A 13,294-nucleotide genomic window follows, 5' to 3' on the forward strand; every position below is an offset into this window, starting at 1 on the left:
GTACTTTTGATTCAGATACTCGATATTTCATTCGGATTCTAGTCGGTTATTAAAATAAACATTTGTTTTTTGCATTATTTACATTGGTAGAGCAATAAATAAATAAATAAATAAATAACACTTTGACTTTGGCGGCAGTTGAAAAAAAATCGCTATCGAAAACTTCACATTGCTTACAAGTGGGATTTCTTTCTTTTTATTTTTGAACTCTTTGTAGATGCAAAATAGAGAAAAATGGTATTGCTTATCATTTGTCACATTCTTTATAAAAAAAAGTTATATTTACATTTCAAAATAATGCTTTTTTTTCCTAATAATTACCCTCTAATATTCTGATAATTTAAAGTGAAAGTGGTACAAAATTTTTTCATAAATTTGTCTTACATTTTGAATTGAGGCTGCTTGGCTCATGATATTCTAGAACCGTTTTCATATTTCTATACTTTATACTTTATTAATGTTTAACATTGTTTTGTTTTCATTTCATTTACTTTCAGTTATTGATTGTGATTTTACACCTCCTTCAAGTCCAGGCTATGTGCAACCTACAAAAATACTAGATGGAACATCGGGTCTCTCTTCTGGTATGATCAGGATCTTTCCTGCTACAATTACCGATGCTCAAGTGGCTCAAGCAAGGCTACATAGGTAAAATTGAAATATATTTCATCAAGCTTAAAAGAAATTACGAGGCACAAATATTAATTTTATTGATTTTTTTCAATGTATTAGTTTTTTTTTAATTGGTTTGAATTTGAAAAAAATCTTTCACTCTTAAGAAATTCGTTTGCAAGTAAGTTATTTTTATGAATCCTATAGAATGTTTTCAAGGGTAAATAGTTATCAAATAATTTGTGCGTCTGACAAAAAGAAAATTCTGTAACTTTTTTCACCAAAAAAAACATTTTAGATGGATAAGAAATTTTTCTTGCGATAAATGAATATCCCCACAATCAGCGTTTGAAACCATTGGGGATCCGACACAGGGGCGTAGCTAAGGGGGGGGGGGACAACCCCCCCCCCCCCGAAACGTGTGTCTCAAAAAAAAAAGAGAAAAAGAAAAGAGAAGAGAAAGAAAAAAGAAGAGGAAAAAGAAAAAATAAAAACGATTTTTTTCTGAGTAACAAAGGTCAAAAATTCACTTTGCTTCCCCCACCCCCAATGCCTTTGAAAATCTGCTCCTCAAGCATAAAGACGCCTCCCTCTGCTATGACAATTTTTTGATAATTGACTGAAATTTGACACTTCGCTTTAGAAATGAGATTGAATTGTATCCACGTATATGTAGCCTTTCTTCGTCATCGATTCTGCAAATTGCTAAATATGTTTAATTTTATGAGTGGCGTAGTGGGAATATTGCATACAGTTGAATCTGTATATTTCGAATTTCACAGAAAAGAAAAAAATCGAGATAAAGAGGTTTTGAGATACAGGTGCTTTAAGAAACTTTATAGAAATTTGGAATATGATGGTGAAAATTTGAAATCGATACTAGAGACAATGTGGGCTCTTGATTAAAATTCCTCTGTATTAGTTTTGTTAGGTATTTATTCTATTATTACATTATTAAGTGCTGTATTGCAAGTTTAAGGAATCATTTTGACAGTAAAAGAAACTTTAAGCATATCTTTTTCAAGAAAAAGTCTTATTGCTTTTTGGTTCCTGATTTTTTTTTTTTTTTTGGATTCATTATTTATCCTCTTGAGGTTAGCAATTGCTGCAAATCTAACTTGGCCAATATTTTATGATTTTCCTTTTTTCATCACTTGAAAAAATCTTATACTTTCTTTTTACTCCTATCATTTCGGTTTTCTAAGGAATCACAATTTTAAGAAAGAGATCAACCAAAGAACAGTACTAATCCAGATAACATAGTGAAATAGCTTTTAAATTGAATGATCTTTAACCATGAACTTGAAATGTTCATCTTAAAAGTCAAACCTGTGAATTTCACCCCTTTACTCTTCTTCCAAGAAAGTGCGCGAATAAAATGTTAAAAAACGAAATGAATCTAGACTATTTCTGTTAGTTGGTTCGCATTAAAAAGTAGAAAATAAAAAAGACTTTTCTTTATAACATTCGAAAATTGCTGTTGCTCTCTCAAATAGATATTTATGTAAATTCTAAAGCAGATAATAAAATTAAAAATAGAAACTTGAGAGAAGAACAGATGGTATGCAGCTTTGAGTGAACAACTTTCTACCGCCTATATCTCTTCCCTATTTTTTTTTATTCAAATTTTATTAACTGCTTTAAAATTAGCATAAATGTAAATACATAAAAAGCAACATATAAATATAACGATATGAAAAGCAATTTCATTTTTTGAGGGTAAGAAGTCTTTTTTTATTTTTTCAAACTTTTAGTGCAAACCAAGTTAGTAAAAATAGTCTTTATAGTCTGACCACCGATGAGATTGAAAATCAAACAAGCGGAAATGGAAGTATCTATTAGCTTTCAGGGATGCCAGCTTTTGTAGATGTGTGTTAGCCTCTAAATTAAGCAGTCTGCACTCACTTTGAAATGAACGGAACACGCTCATTGGTTTGGATTGACTGGTTTTGACAAGACAGTTGCTGGAAAATTTTTCTTTAAATTAAATGGAAGGAAAAGAAAAAGAAGTTGAACTTTCCATAACATTAGAAAATATAAAAAAAATTGTTTGCTTTTGTTTTGTTTGACACAAGTATCGGACTTGGGGCATTCCATTCCAAAGTATGTAAGATCCACCTCCCTCTTATTTTTTTAATACTAAAAAAAATTTACACACACACACACACACATATATGTATATATAATATATATATATATATATATATATATATATATATATATATAAAATAATAATAAAAGTGAAAAATATTGAAAAGACCACACCAAGAGCCCATAGATGCGCATCGCAGCAAAACTAAAAAGCCAAGTAAATATAAAATTAAGCAACCAGAATTACAAATATTAAACAAATAATAAATAACAAATGATGATAAAAAGGAAAAATGCAAACAGCTATTAAGTAGGAATAGAAAAAGAGTGAATCCAGAGCTCATCAGCCGTGGAGGATTCATTAATTATGGTCAAAAGACCAAAATTTTAACTATAAACTAGAAGAGAATGCTTAAGCTCCAGTACATGTAATATAGAGTAACAATGGGCAAACGCACCACTTGCTAAGCTAAAAACAATAAACTAGAGCTCAAACCTAAAACTAAAAGCAGGGGGTTTCGCCTCGACTAATTAGGAAAACAAGTTCCGATAATTAGCCTTCCACGGGACAGTACCTGCCAATAACAAACTTGTCTTACCTTGAAATCCAAGTAAACATATCCAGTCCGTTGTTCAGCATGATAAAAAAGCCTATCCATTCGTCAACAAAACATTAAAAATATAAAAACCATGTCCGAAAAACAGTCCAAAGACGTACCAGGTCGCCTGTTTCGCACGTGTAAAAATTTTATCCACTACGGTGATTCATAAAAAAATGGTTTGTCACGGTTGTATCATACATTTGCAACACCATTTCTGCATTTAAGCAAGAAATTTCAGTACTCAAAAACTTACTTTTTCATAATAACTTCCCTAAAAATCTAGTTGAAAACATCTGCTTAAGTATAGCCTTCGATGAACATTTCGCTTCTTTTGAAACTGTTTAACTGTGTAAATGTATGATACAACCGTGACAAACCATTTTTTTATGAATCACCGTAGTGGATAAAATTTTTACACGTGCGAAACAGGCGACCTGGTACGTCTTTGGACTGTTTTTCGGACATGGTTTTTATATTTTAATGTTTTGTTGACGAATGGATAGGCTTTTTTATCATGCTGAACAACGGACTGGATATGTTTACTTGGATTTCAAGGTAAGACAATTTTGTTATTGGCAGGTACTGTCCCGTGGAAGGCTAATTATCGGAACTTGTTTTCCTAATTAGTCAAGGCGAAACCCCCTGCTTTTAGTTTTAGGTTTGAGCTCTAGTTTATTGTTTTTAGCTTAGCAAGTGGTGCGTTTGCCCATTGTTACTCTATATTACATGTACGGGAGCTTAAGCATTCTCTTCTAGTTTATAGTTAAAATTTTGGTCGTTTGACCATAATTAATGAATCCTCCACGGCTGATGAGCTCTGGATTCACTCTTTTTCTATTCCTACTTAATAGCTGTTTGCATTTTTCCTTTTTATCATCATTTGTTATTTATTATTTGTTTAATATTTGTAATTCTGGCTGCTTAATTATATATATATATATATATATATATGTGTGTGTGTGTGTGTGTAAAAGAAGTAAACCCCCCCCCCCCCCCCCCCGAAAGTCGGGTCTAGCTACGCCCCTGATCCGACAGTCCGAAATCAGTAAAAATTGCTATACAATTCAGTATAGTCTGTATGGTTAGTGGTTGATGACAGTCAATTAAGAAATTTCCTGTTACAGTCAAACTTTTGTTAGCATCTAATTTGCAGGACCCATGATAATTATTTCATATGCTAACCGCATTTCGTCTGAACCAATCATTTATTAAATGATTTTTAACTCTCGTGACCAAACAAGTATTTCACATGAAGCAATATTTTAAAATTTTACTTTTAGATTTAAAGTGATTTTGTTTTATTAAATTTAGGTAAATTTTTCTGATATGAATTTTTAACTAAAGCTAATTTTAGCTATATAATGAAAATTTAATGAAAAGTTTTTTCAAAAAATTGAATACATAAAATATTTATAGTTTAATGTGGAAACAAATTCCATGTTAAACTGCATTTTGTGTTTAGTAGATCAGTTTTTCTTTTTGCGGACCAGTACGTATACCTTCATGCTTACTAGTCTTCCGGACCAGTTATTTTTTGCAAGGATTTCTAATGATGCATGTTTTAATGGTTCAGTAACTAGTGAGGCTTTGAAATTATTTGAACAAAATAACAGAATATGCAAAACTATTTTTTAGCCTTCCTGTCTCAAGAAGGAAATTTTGACAGAATGTAACAGCCACTAAATACTGAATTTAAAACTATTTTATTTTAATGCTTACTATTTATATTTTCACACAGCTTTAACATAATAATAACTGTAGAAATTTTTATTGCAATTCAAAATTGATTTGTGCATTTTCCCCATTTGCAGAACGATACAGAGACCACTTGGTCGTACTCAATCTGCACCTTTACCTCTCGGTCACCCCATGTTACAACCTCAAGCCATCTTATTGACATCTCATCAGAATGAACAGTATGCGAGAGAGAAGAGGTTATGTGAGCAGCAGCAGCATAATCTGCTGAAACAGGTACAAATATTATTCACTTATCATTACTATGTACAGTGGAATCTCATTAATATTATTTATAGTTATATTTATTCGGGGGTGCCCATCCCCCCAAGAACAAGGGCACACTCCTCTCAAATACCACAAAGACACCCCCCCCCCCCCAACCACCACCAGATCGGAAGACCGCCCCAAAAAAGAGAAAAAAATACCTCCCCCCCTAGCCGAACAACTCTGATTTATTGATTAAGGTCCTTGTCTGCGTTACAGAATATTCAATAAAAAATAAGTTTTTTGCCATGTGCTTCACACATATTGTGTTGCGTTTCCTTTATACTAAACTAACATTACCCGCACAGCGATGCTAATGCTAAGGATTTAATGGAAGTCCCTTGAATTAACTAAAATCACTCCCTCCCCTTCTGAAATTAATAAAATATTTTCTTAAACTAAAATGTGCACACATCTTTTAACCTAAAATCCAAGCACATTTCCTTAGTAAGAAAAATCGTATTAGAATAACAGCAATTGTGTCTCAAAGTCCCTGCTCAGCCAAATGATTTAATTTACCCCCCCCCCCCCAGTAAGAAAAAGAATAAATCTTCATTAAAAATACTGCAGAATTAAAATCTTGCTCCCCTTCGTTGTAAAGATAATTTTAATTAAAGTATGCATTACAATAAAAGGAAAATTCCTTCCGCATAGAGGAATAAATAAGATTGGCAAAAAAAAAAAAAACCCATATATATCTAAATATCCTTATTTTGATTAAAATGTACACAAGAGGTTCATTGGAATGACATTCAATTCCGACCAAAAAAAAAAAAAAAAAAGTAGTGAAGAGAGAAAGGAAAACTAAATTATTTTACTGCTTATTTTTATTTTTTGTAGCATATTATATGATTAGCAGCATATCCAAATTGTTTTTTACGTTTTGAAATAGCCATAAGAAATAACTACAAAACAACATTTTAAAATTTTTTTATTGAATTAATAGCTTTATTTTCATAAAAATATTTTATTACTTTTCAATGCAATAGATGTATAGATTTGAGTGCAATTAAGAGACAAGTCTGCTGGTTTAACTTTTTTATTCCTTTAGCTTAACCTTACATCACATCAAAGACTTTTAATTATAAATTATATTTCATTCCTTTATTCTCCATTCTTGTAATTTTACACAAATGTACATCAAGTACACTTATTATATTGTCACTCAAATGATTTTTATAATGAAATTAAAAGGAAAACAAATGCTATATTTTATTTATTTGTTTGTCATTGTTTGTAAGCTTTTTAACTTATTACCTTAAATTATTTATTTTATTTTTATTTAGTTACTTATTTTTATTTATTTGAGCTAGAAAACTTTTATTTATCAATTTCAAAAAGAGAAATTACCTCCTTATTGTATTGTACTAAAGCTGCACATCAAATATTGCTTTGTTCTTTAATTCATGATGTTTCCATTGTTTAATGTAGGGGGAAAAAATATTTAGTTCTGATATTTTGATGATTATTGTCACTATTTGAAATGATTTCATATGGATTTTCGTGCATCATTTCAGCACATTCGACAAACTGTTTTAACCAGAGCTAGCAGCAAAAACCAAGTTGAAAATGTAGAAGAAGAAACAGAGGCAGCCGTGGCTCAAGAAATGAAAGAAGCTGGTCAACCAGAAGTTATCGATTTAACGGATGGAAGAACCAAAGAACTTGAACCACAGCAGCAGAGGGATAGAGAAATATATTTTCAACAACACATGTCAAAGCATACTCTGCCAATTAGTGATGGTAAGCTCAAATATTAGAACCTTATTCCCAGTCTTCCTTGATGCTTTATTCTGCTTGCATAAGAGCATTTAACCATGCAAATGGCAAATATCAATGTAACAAACTATATTTACTGACAAAAGTTAAGTATGGGAAAAAGTTAATTTCTGGAAGCCAAACTTAATTGACAACATAGTGGCCCCAAAAAGGATCTTTTTCTCAAACTCTTCTTTTAAGAGGGATAGACAAAGCCCCTGCGGTTTTTGGTCCACATTTTTGCCTGATCATGCTGTGGCTCTCTCGAAATTTTGTAAATTTTACATTTAAAAATAGGTTTTATCTCGCCTTTCTCCTACCAGGCCCCTTTTCCCTGCAGCTCCTATTTTTGTTGTACTCCTTAGACTCGACCATGTGGTGGCCATTGTGCTCTAAAACTTCATTGCAACGAGCCTCCAAACCTGTAGATCCCCCACTGATGGATATGCTGTAGTTTTCTATAGAGGTTGAGAGAATAAGGTATTCATTGGTTTATAGATGGCTTTTGGAAGGGAGTATATTTTGAAAATTTAATTCTCACTAGGTAGAATAAAAATATCTTTTGCATAGCCTCCCCTTCTGTATTACAGGGTCCCCTTACCAGATCATAAAGTGAACCCTCTTCCAGTGTTGTTAAGCTTAGAAATACATAACTGTTGCAGTATATAGTTCAGTTATTTCGCAGAATTATGTATTTCATGAAATAACTAGAAGTCAGTTTAAGTAAATGAAAAATCAACAATTTCAAAGTTACTTTTCATTCGATCATGAACAGCTAAAATGCCTTGAAAAATGCATTCAATTTAATTGCAAATTGGTATTTGATAAATAATAAGGAGAAGCAAATGGTATAATTTATTAGTGGTGAAAAGAGTAACAAATACAGGGTCTAAATTTTGTGTTTAAAAGCAACAGAATGAAGAGTATTTGCACACACATCATTGCAAAGCAGTTGTACATGGTTCAAAATTGACTGGCAGCTAGAACTGATTAAAGAGTTTTCAAATGCTGTATTTCATGCTTTAACAAATGGGTAACTATTAGAATGCCTTGTTCTATAGAATGCCTTGTTGAAATTTTTGAATTCGATAATTTTAAGTACATTAACTTGTCTAGTAATTTTATGAAACACCTCTATGAATTCTCAGACTTTGCACTTTAATGGTATCATATACATTTATGATAAGTTTTAATTTCGCACCCGGGCACCTTCTCTGGCCTTTTCCTAGCATCCCCTATGTGAGGGCCATAGGCTTTTATCACACCAATATAAAATCTATGTAAAGTCCATGTATTTGCTTGCAGAATAATTATAAAAGATAGCTTGGATTTAAAATGAAACTAACTCAAATTGAATTTACAAAATAAACAATGACTTTAAAAAGAAGTTTACTTTGCTAAACAAGTACGTTGAAGAGAATGTATATACAGCTGTTAAAAATTAATTCAAGTTATTGTCACATGCAACATGTGCAGTTTTCTCTCTTTTTGTGTGTGGGGGGGAGGGGGGTAAGGAAGGAGTCATGCCCCAAATTTCCTCATCTGATGGCACTAGTGCTAGGGATGTTATTTTTTACAAAATGTAAAAATTTTCCTTTTGGTGCATAATCAGTTAATTTTTTAATGTTACTAACTCAAATTGAATTTACAAAATAAACAATGACTTTAAAAAGAAGTTTACTTTGCTAAACAAGTATGTTGAAGAGAATGTATATACGGCTGTTAAAAATTAATTCAAGTTATTGTCACATGCAACATGTGCAGTTTTCTCTCTTTTTGTGTGTGGGGGAGGGGGGTAAGGAAGGAGTCATGCCCCAAATTTCCTCATCTGATGACACTAGTGCTAGGGATGTTATTTTTTACAAAATGTAAAATTTTTTTCTTTTGGTGCATAATCAGTTAATTTTTTAATGTTACTTCACTTTGTAGGTACATACATGACCAGACATCATATGGGTCGGCCTCTGTCTAGAACATTATCCAGTCCTCTTGTTGCGCTAAGTCCCATTGGCAGTCCTCAAGAAACTCAAGTTCCTAGTCCTCACACATTCACTACAGGTCAGTTATAATAATTATCTTGCATTTTCCTCCAATAGGTGTTTGTCAAATCAATAGCATATGCTAGAAGATGATCTGTAACCAAAAATATTGATTGTTAAATTGATAAAAATATTTATATCAATTCTGAGTAACTAATTGAACCTTATAGGAGTGCAGTTAACATAGGCAAATACTCAAAAATTTTTTTTTTCTTTAATATTTTTTTTACCTGTCCAAAATTTAACATGTGATTATTTATTCTAATATAAATAAAACTTTTTGACAGCTAAAGAAAAAAATATTAAGTTGTTATTTGTGCATGTGTGTAAAAAACCACCTATTTTTTGGACTAACTGACATTTTCTTAACCCTTTCAGTGTATTCAATTTTTATCCGATTTTCAAACGTTTAATATCTCATTCTGTGTTCGATACAGGAGAATATAATGAACCTCCAAAACTGAAAATTAACTAAAAACAAATATTATGCCAAATGTTTGATATTTCCTCAGATAAACTATTTGTTCTGCTAACCTTTCTCTCATTATTAGTAAAATACCAAATATTGCATGCATATCAGATTTTAAAGGTTTATTCTACAGGAATATAACCAATTGCCATTTTTTCAAAGTTTTAATTGTATAAAGCTAATACTTTTCATGCTGGAGCTGTTGACGTAAATAAAAACTTTGAGTAGATGGTTTTGAGAAATTCAAGCAAGAAAAAATGAATTTCCCCTTCCTAAAATTAGTCTAGTTTCATAAAAATTTATTGGCGGTAAAAGCTTTTGTAGATTTAGAAAAATATTTATATATATTTAGGCTATTTAAATCTCTCAAGACATCAAAAACTATTTTTCGTGAAAATAATGGTTTTCGCCTACTTTAATGGAAAACAAAATGCTCAAATAATTGAAGTTGTTGTCGCAATAGTTGCTGAATATAATCGGCATAGAAATGCAGTTAATGGAAAATATTTATGATTAGTTTCACAACTGTTGTGCATACATGAATATGACTTCAAACTGCACCACTTAGAGGTGCATTTTTAGTGAAAAAGAAGAAACAGCTGTTTTTTCTATCGCAGTTTCAAAAATAATGAGTTATTTTCTTCTGGAAAATCTTAGGCTAATTTAACTCTAGTTTTGAATATGTGCATGAAACTTTGTTGGAATTTATTTGCAACAAAGGGGATACTTATAATTTTTTGAAATAACTTACTTAGTAAAAGTGCCTTCATTGTGTAAATATGTGATTGCTGTGATGAAGCCACTAATAAATATAAAATTGGAGACTTTTTTTTTTTTTTTTTTTTGTCGTTGATTTTGTTAAAAATTATGAATGTCTCTATTATTGGGCACTTAACTTGATTGATCTTTAATAAGAAAAATGTTAAAACTTTAGGTGTTGTATATGACAGCTTGATGCTAAAGCACCAGTGTGTTTGTGGGAATAATGGTCACCATCCTGAACATGGAGGAAGGTTGCAAAGTATTTGGGCTAGACTACAAGAGACCGGATTAATTGGGAGATGTGAGGTGAGAACTTTCTCTTAAGTATAATTGAAACATTTATTTTCGATTATTGGTTTGTAAAGATAAGAGCGAATTTTTATTTCAAGTTGCAATATTATCATTAAAAATTATGACGTGACAGTAGGTAAATAGAAAGGGATTAAAGTAGTTTGAAAGAAATTAATTTTATTGCTCATAAAATTTCAAAATTTTCAAACGTTAAGATTTTTTTGGATTTATCTGTTTTCAAAGAAATTTCATTTATATATACAATCTAATTATTATACATTCTTAATGCTGAATTATTTCTTTTATATCATCTGAAAAAAATCACATTGGGACTTGAACATTCATGAATAATTTTAAATGAAACAAATAAGTGAGTGATTTATAAAAAAAAAAAAAAAAGATTACAAATTCTTTGTTAAAACATTTACTGATTTTATTCAAGCTAAATAATTATGTATGAAATGTAAAATAATATGAATGAATGAAAATTTATTATTTTAATCATCAAATTTATGTTCAACCGAACAAAACGACATAATTTTTCGTTTTACTTTTTTTTAGCGAGTGAGATCACGAAAAGCCACCTTGGAAGAAATACAGTCTTGCCACAGGTAATTCTCTCTCTCTCTTTTTTTTTAAATCATTTTCGTTTTTATAAACTTCTCAATCATTTTAAAAAACTACTTTTTAATATTTTATCTTACTCATGGGGTATTTAGTTTTAATGTTACAACATATCTGATTATGTTTCTTTGACTTTTTAGTCAATCTCAGCTTTAACATTATGAGTCTTTAAATAAACTAATGTATTTCATTGTTTGTGCTTCAGCAATAGTCATTAAAAGAGATTTTCTTGGTCTTTTTAACTTTGTAGCAACCATCCCTACAATCAAAATGAGTTTATGATTGATAGTACAAAAATCAAATATGCTTTTATGATTAAAAAATAGAAAATTTCAAATTTATGTTTGGAATTAGCAAATGAATATGGACTTCTTTTTTCTATGTGTAATGCCAATTATGATCTAAATTTGTAAAATATTAAACATATATACAGTTTATAAATATAATTAAATGCATGTTACATAAACAGGTCTTTTTCTACTTTTTTTTAGTGAATCCTATACTTTGCTGTTTGGCGCAAATCCTTTAAATAGGCCAAAACTTGATGCCAGTAAACTTGGTAAGATTGTTATTTGTTTATCATTGATTACATTTATCGTTTATTAAATTTGAAATTTTGTATATTATTGCAGTCAAAATCATATTGAAACTGAGTTTAACTTACCAACAAATTTCTAAAAAGTCTGCATATAAAAATTAATTAAGCATGGATCTAGACCTAGGCTATCGTTTCTTAACTTCTTTGATAAGTGGAACCATTTTTACTGTTTACTTTCTTTTCACGAAACTTCGGGGGGGGGGGGGGGGGGGGGTTCAATAGCATACTTTGAATGCATTCTGAAATTAGTTTACTTGCATTGAAAATGAAATAGTTCAAATAATATTTATTGTCTTCAAAAGTAACTTGAAGTATTAGCACAAAACTTCTTATGTCTACAACTGGTTTCAAACAGAATTTTGAAGTTTCAGTTTTAATGAGATAAGTTGTGTACTTTTTTTATGCCTTATGGGGGAAAGTTGAATTCCCATGTCAGATTTAGTGAGTCTGATCCAAATTTTATTTTTTGTTGACATGTAAAGTGATGAGAGTCTTGTTTTTCACATATAACTAGTTGCAAATGGTGAAAATAGTTTTATTTTTGAAGTAACTTTAAAAGGCGATTTTATCTTGGTAATGTTTTAATGTCACTGGCAGCTTATGAAACCCAAAAATAGATTCTTCTTTTAATCTTGACACTGCTTACAATATGGCCTATCCGCTTAAATAATTAACTGCAGAATGATTTTCTATGCAAGTGTAGTGTAGACAACCTTTGACGACGTTAATGAAAGGAAAGGGGTTCAAATTTCTCTCCCGGAAACTTTTCGGAATTAAAATTTCAAAAAGGCAATTTCAGCTGGTCTTTCATGTTAGGAGAAAGTTTTTGGAGGCCTTCTCTGAAGCACTTTGGAAAATTTATGTCTCAAAGACGCGATTGTATATATATCCGGTAGTGTTATTAGGGGAAGGAGTGGGTTCATTGACTTTTCTCCAGTAATTTTTTGAAGCTGAAATTCCAAAAAAAGTGCAATTTCAGACGACCATCAATCATGCTAGGGGGAGGGAGTTTCAAAACATTCCCCGGAAATTCTACGAAATGGGAGTTTTAAAACGAAATTTTGGAACACCCCTTTGAATGGAAAACTAAACGAATAGGTTCGTGAACTTCTTGGACAAATCTCTGTTAGTTATGCTAGATAAAAATGTGCCTGTCCCCCCCCTACCTAAAACATGTGTAAATGAGATATGTAGTAAAAGGTATGTTTAAAAACCAACCATCCCCTCCTTGAACAATTTCTGAATCCGTCCTTGCTCTACAATCTTAAAAAGTGCTAATATTTAAACAATGAGAAATAATAATACATCTATAATACACAAGGGTGCCCATCCCCCCCCCCCCCCCCCGCCAAGGGCAATGGTGCACCCCCTCAAAACCTGATCACCCTCACCCATAAACAGTCTCCTTCCCCCATTTTTCCGGAATTCCCCCCCCCCCCCCCCCCAT

The 13,294-nt window shown here is 31.3% G+C and overlaps 1 protein-coding gene across 1 annotated transcript in view; it reads left to right on the top strand.

Moving 5' to 3' along the window:
• The window catches only part of LOC129234377 (histone deacetylase 4-like), a 126,805-nt gene that overhangs the window by 97,202 nt on the left and 16,309 nt on the right, over window positions 1-13,294 (top strand). The window contains exons 9-15 of the mRNA XM_054868370.1: window positions 498-648; window positions 5,117-5,276; window positions 6,824-7,049; window positions 8,994-9,122; window positions 10,507-10,640; window positions 11,187-11,236; window positions 11,741-11,808. Of these exons, the coding sequence (XP_054724345.1) occupies window positions 498-648; window positions 5,117-5,276; window positions 6,824-7,049; window positions 8,994-9,122; window positions 10,507-10,640; window positions 11,187-11,236; window positions 11,741-11,808 (918 nt within the window). The remainder of the gene's footprint in view (window positions 1-497; window positions 649-5,116; window positions 5,277-6,823; window positions 7,050-8,993; window positions 9,123-10,506; window positions 10,641-11,186; window positions 11,237-11,740; window positions 11,809-13,294) is intronic.

Source organism: Uloborus diversus, chromosome 1 (assembly GCF_026930045.1).
Source record: "Uloborus diversus isolate 005 chromosome 1, Udiv.v.3.1, whole genome shotgun sequence".
In the NCBI taxonomy this organism is placed as follows: Eukaryota; Metazoa; Arthropoda; class Arachnida; order Araneae; family Uloboridae; genus Uloborus; species Uloborus diversus.